This window comes from Littorina saxatilis, linkage group LG17 (assembly GCF_037325665.1).
Source record: "Littorina saxatilis isolate snail1 linkage group LG17, US_GU_Lsax_2.0, whole genome shotgun sequence".
In the NCBI taxonomy this organism is placed as follows: domain Eukaryota; kingdom Metazoa; phylum Mollusca; class Gastropoda; order Littorinimorpha; family Littorinidae; genus Littorina; species Littorina saxatilis.
The window spans coordinates 5,636,484-5,642,468 of record NC_090261.1 but is presented as its reverse complement, the minus strand read 5'-3'; the positions used below and the strand labels follow the sequence as shown (position 1 = coordinate 5,642,468).

The window sequence follows — 5,985 nt, the reverse complement described above, 5'->3', positions numbered from 1 at the left end:
AATTAAACTGAACACAGATTTATAACGTTTTTGGGTTGTTTAATGGATATGTGTATAAAGGAGATTCCACAACATGGGGCCGAAACCTATTTCCGAATCAAGGTACTGTTTTTACACCTGGTTTCCCGGGACCCTCTATATATATATATATATAGGACAGGCTCCCGTGGGGAGCCCTGGACACATTAAAGGAATACATTTCTGAGTATTGAGTTAACCTCTCACTGAGGCAGAAAAAGAGTAATCAAAACATCGAAACAAACCATCGACTTATGTTCGTAAATATTACCCATCATATTCGTCAATCAGTCAATATGAACAATATCTGCGACGGCGGCGGAGATGCATAAAGCAGCCATCTTTAAGCATGCAGTGCATTATCGTTATTCATCGGCGAACAAAGTAAGTCAAGCATTTATAACATGATATATTATAGCTGATAACCAAACTAACACTCAAAACATTCATGCTATACACACATCACGCCCGATCAACCCATGATATCGCTGTACACTCAGTCTAACACTCGGGGTCATCAGGCAGAACGGACACCATCCAAGTCCACACACTGATCGGAATGACAATTATCTGAGCACACAGATAACAATGCTGTACAGATACAACAACGAATTTGTATCCCAATCTATACATTTCACAATCATGATAAATATGCTGCACAGTTGCCACCAAAGATTCTACCCAAACTTCGCAATGATAGATATATATATATGAGACAGTGACAAAAGGTCAGGTGTCATGTCTACTGTCCCGAATGACACACGATTGCTGACATTTCACCATTGCCAAAAGAATAAACAAATAAGAAATAGGTAGAAAATGAATGTGAAAACTGACTTTGATTGTTGATCAGTATTTTCTATACCACTAACAAATAATCTACTTACACATAGCTGTTTGGCAAATGTATGTTGCATGGGACACACTGACATGAAAGTGGAAGATGTTTTTCCCTCTAGAGAAACTACATATCAAGTTACACTTTTTGTGCTCTTCCATTCCAGTTGGCAATCAATTGTTAACGCATGTTATTTGAAAAAATAGAACGAAAACAGATTAGATAGAATGAAAAATGTACTGGTGATGTCATTTGGGACATACTGACATGAAAACGTCACCTTTTGTCATTGTCTCATATATATTTTAAACTAACACGCAAGGTCCGTCACCTTGCCACACACTGAGCAGAAGAGACTGATTTTAGATCTGATAGATAACTTATTCCGACAATCATGACGACCAAGCTGCACAGACACCACCACAGATTCTACTATAACCTCTGACCTTGACAGAACATGAAAAACAATACCTTTCTAGATGTACATATGTATAACCACAATTAGTATAAGCTTAGTTTTTTGTGTGGTCACAAATGGGGGTTTTTTTCGTACTATACATGCCACCCTCTGTTTTCGGAATAAAATCTTGTTTAAACCTCGGACCTGGTAGAGACCGACATTAAATCAGGTAAAAACAACAACCGTAAACCAGCTGACAATTAAGATGACAATTTTACAGAGACAACACCACATATTGTGATATAACCCTGGGTCTGGTTGAGTCTTCGTGCTGATAACTTAAACTGAACAATTATGACGAGCACACCGCACATGCATGCAGACACCTCCACAGATCAAGTTCTACTAAAACCTCAGATCTCGTACAAGTACAGACTGACTTAGATAACTAAAGCTGACAATCATGACGACCGCGACGCACAGAGAGCAGCAAAAACTGACCTCAGATATGGTGGAGGACTCAGACTGCACAGAGATTGACCTCAGCTATGGTGGGGGACTTTGACTGCACATAGACTGACCTCAGATATGTTGAAGGACTCAGACTGCACTGAGACTGACCTCAGATATGGTGGGGGACTCAGACTGCACAGAGACTGACCTCAGATATGGTGGGGGACTCAGACTGCACAGAGACTGACCTCAGATATGGTGGGGGACTCAGACTGCACAGAGACTGACCTCAGATATGGTGGGGGACTCAGACTGCACAGAGACTAACCTCAGATATGGTGGGGGACTCACTGACATCAGATATGGTGGGGGACTCAAACTGAACCGATAGCATCACAAACTGACCTCAGATATGGTGGGGGAATCGAACTGCACCATGAGCTCGTCCTTGCCCTCGGACAGCCTGCGGGACTGGATGCGGCAGCGGAGTTCCTCCTTGATGAGCGGAGTGAGGCGCCCCGTGTTGAGCGACTCCACTGTGGCCTTGAGGAGCGCCGTGTCGCTCATACACGACAGCTCGTGCAGGAAGTCGTCCGGCGAGTCCAGCAGAGGGGCGGGCTGGGCGGCAGCCGTGGCCACCTGCATGTTCATTTCCATTCTCATTGGAAGTGCGTGGAGGGGTCGACAAGGGTCAAACTTTCTTCAAGTCACTTGGAAGTAACGCGCTTTCTGCGAGTTATAACGGATCAGAGATGAGAGTTCTGTTTGCGGTGTCTTTCGTGACTTATCCGTTTCGCTTTTATGAACAAGGGTCGACAAGGGCAAACGTTTCTTCAACTGAGTCCCTTTGAAATAAAGCGCTTTCGCTTCGAGTTATTACGGAACAGAGAGGAGAGTTTTGTTTGGTGTCTTTCGTGATTTTTCCCTTTCGCTTTTATGAACAAAAATGACCATGGATTTGGTGACAAAATGAAGGTAGTTCGGTGTCTTCGCTTTTCTGCAACGCGCAGATCCTGCTTCTCGGGAAAAGTCTGCTGTACAGTGTACTTTTAGCACTCGGTGTAAAGGTTTTCAAAAACATAAAAGTCCCTTTCTTGGCATTGTGTGGGTCTTGCTTGTAAACCCAGATCAAGGTCAGTTATAACTGAGAGGTAGAAGAATTTGATCTTTATTTTACAGTGTGCGAATCAGATTACTGTGAACACATTCACACTGCAGTTGAATAAACTTCAAGTGGCACTTCGGAAATTATCGCACAACTACCAAGAGAAATACATTTCTCAGAGCCAAGTAAACAGCTTGTCCTTGAATACTGAAATGTTACAGGTATGTCCACATACAAATTACATGGAATTTTGCATGCACCTTTTCTTGTTCTCAAACGCTGTTCTAAATGTATGATGTAGACAAGTTCAAATCTGATATAGTTCCACGCTTACACGTAAACACAGGAGTTTTAACAGCGTGTTTTTCAAATTCTTAATTGAACAAATTTGTTTTAAGGTAAACTAAGGAGTTTCAACAACGTGCTTTTGACATTCTCAATTAAACACATTTGTTGCATGTTGCGTTTTGTTCAGCGAGGGAGTTCCAGATATGATGACTTGTTTCTCAACGTTCTCCTTCAACACACCACTGACTTGAAGTCAATACATGCACAAGGAACTGAAACAAATGTGTATTTTCATTTGTTGAGGTGTTGTGGGGGACTGAAAGCTGCAGTGTGGAGGGAATGTTGTAGAAAAGAGCAGACAGTTGAGTGACACTCACAATGACTGTGGCCGGGTTGACGTAGCACGGATCAGTACGAATGTTTCAATGTATCTCAACGACTGATCAACTCGCAATTTCTTTCATTTGCACAATGAATGTTGTTTCTTCGAAGCTTGTCACAAAAACATGCCACTAACTGTCCACTGAGGACGTGCAATCTCAATTTCAGTCACACACACAACAAAAAAGCCATATTATTTCGAAGAGAAATAGGAAGAAAAGAGAATCGTGTAGCACAAAATAATCACACGTCAAATCGGAACACAGTTGTGCAGAAGAGAACAAATGTTTGCCAACACCCAGAAGGCAATGCACTGGCTGGCGGTGTGTCTCGGGAAACCCTCATTCCCCGGCATATCAAGAAGCGAGGTGTCCGCCGTGGAAGCCAGTACGGAAGTGATCAACTTGTCAAGCGGTCAACTGAAAGTGACGCTGCCGACTGCAACATGATATGAAGCGGTCAGAAGATGGGACTCCGAGGACACAGCAGGCTGGGAAGATGAAGACATAGCTCACGGAAACAGGAACATACCAGGCCAATGGACATACAGACACGTTTTGGACAACGCAATGCTAACAAGTGTGTCACAGAAATCCGCGAGGACACTTGTAAATAGTTTTTGTACGCCAGAAGGTACAGTCCCCAGCTACCGTAGCAGGGATACAGTTCCAGGACCTTACGACACAGACACTGGGGACTCTGAACGCAGGTTCAGTGGATTTAAAAGACTCTGACTGTGACACTACCACCGGACTCCACGCTACGCACGAGCCCCAAGACACCGAACAAGCACGGCACTAGCCGAACGCGGGGACACAAAAAACACAGAGGTTGTCGTCAGGACACCTACAGACACTACTGCAGGATACAACGACACCACACGGAGTACTCTGGGCAGCACAAGCGACACGGCAGATGACGGAAGTGAGAATCTTGACGACATGAGCGTGAGGTCTGAGACTGGGCGGTCAGCGACTGGAGACTTGACGCTGGTCACGGGGGCGGTGCCTGGGCGAAGTATCTGTGGTCAAGCGCAGAGGTGGACGCGCGCGCTACGGTCTTCATCGAGGTCAAGTCTGTATGGAACTGGACACAGCAACTCACTGTTGTCGACCGCTGTTCTGTCGGATGTTGCTAGCACGGTCGCAAAGTTGCCTTGATTATCTGTCCAGGACAGAGGTGTGCCGATGAGTCGCACTTTCATGAGTGAGTGTCTGTCAAACGCGCCACGCTATGTTCTTTGGGTTTTTGCAGGACAAACGACGCGACGAAGTTCTCGCTGTTTTCTTTCAAGAGCCATGCAATCGTCCTCACTTTATTGGTCTTGGGAGAAAGGAGATTGCTCTTTTAAGTCGTCGCCACTTTTTTTCTGCCAAGTCAACACAAAAAATAGTCCCGTCTGGACTTGCGACAGTCCGTCGTTGGCTCCGTGCAAGACCCCTCCGTGTTTTGTTTTACCTTCCGACACCTTCCTTCCCTCCTTTCTGTCTCCCAGTCTCTTTCTCTCTCTTCTTTTTCTCACTGCTTTTCCTCTCCCCCTTCTCTCCCCGTGTGTGACTCTGTGAGTGGTTGCGCCGGACGGAGCGCGCGCCCAGTGCTTGGCTCTTGTCTCTCTTCGCTCCTCGGGACTGGCTGGCTCGCAGCTATGCACGCCTTGCTTGCGCGCATTACTTCTTTCCCACCGACGTTGTCATCTAGTCAGTCTACTCTCCAACCCTGCCTTGGCCAAAGCGCCACAGAGGTAAACACATCCACGCACACACACACTCACACCCCCAGCTGTAACGGTGCCTACAGTACATTTCCAATGGTACTATTTTATGCTAATATGACATATCTTGCCCGCCCGTAGAAGAGCTAGTTTCTAGACGTTGAAAAACAAAACGCCACGTCGGTTCGCCCTACGGCATAGGAAAGACTGAAATGGCATCGATAATGACTCGGTTTAGATTTCTGTCACGAACGGCAGCAGAAAAGGTCAAAAGAATAAAATTATAGCATGACGTAATGTTGTTTTCCCCCAGCTGTACTTGTCAGTCGAGAGCAGAAATTGACAAGGGGGCGTTGTAGACCTTTCTCATTGGATGAAAAAAGTTGGGGCACAGTATACATTATTCCCTTTCCGATTTTATCATGTAATTCCTCTACAAACGAGGCGAAAGACCCCTAAATCAGCGCTCAGACATCGCAACAACAGTGTCGCTGCGGCGCCAAGCACGGCAAACTTTCGCTAAACGGCAACTAACGTGCGATTCACGATATGCGAAGGAAGGGAGGCGATCCAGACTGGACCAAGTTGCAGACGAATCAATTTGTCTGGATTTTTTCTTTCCTTCCCTTTCGGAACCGGTTATTTTATTTGGACAGACACGTCGTGAGCTGCACAATAAACAGCGTACTTTGATTTTATTCTCACATTGTGACACCAGTTTCTGAGCCCTCCGTATCTCTCTGAGCCTCTTTCTAGGCTCGAGAAAAACAATCCACGTCACTTCAAAGAGG

General features: G+C 45.4%; 1 protein-coding gene across 1 annotated transcript; it reads right to left on the bottom strand.

Moving 5' to 3' along the window:
* Positions 1 to 2,101: 2,101 nt before the first annotated feature.
* Positions 2,102 to 3,574, bottom strand: LOC138953753 (uncharacterized). Its single transcript, XM_070325648.1, has one exon. It carries the CDS (start codon positions 2,370 to 2,372, stop codon positions 2,103 to 2,105), a length of 270 nt encoding a protein of 89 aa, XP_070181749.1. The 5' UTR covers positions 2,373 to 3,574; the 3' UTR covers position 2,102.
* Positions 3,575 to 5,985: the final 2,411 nt, after the last annotated feature.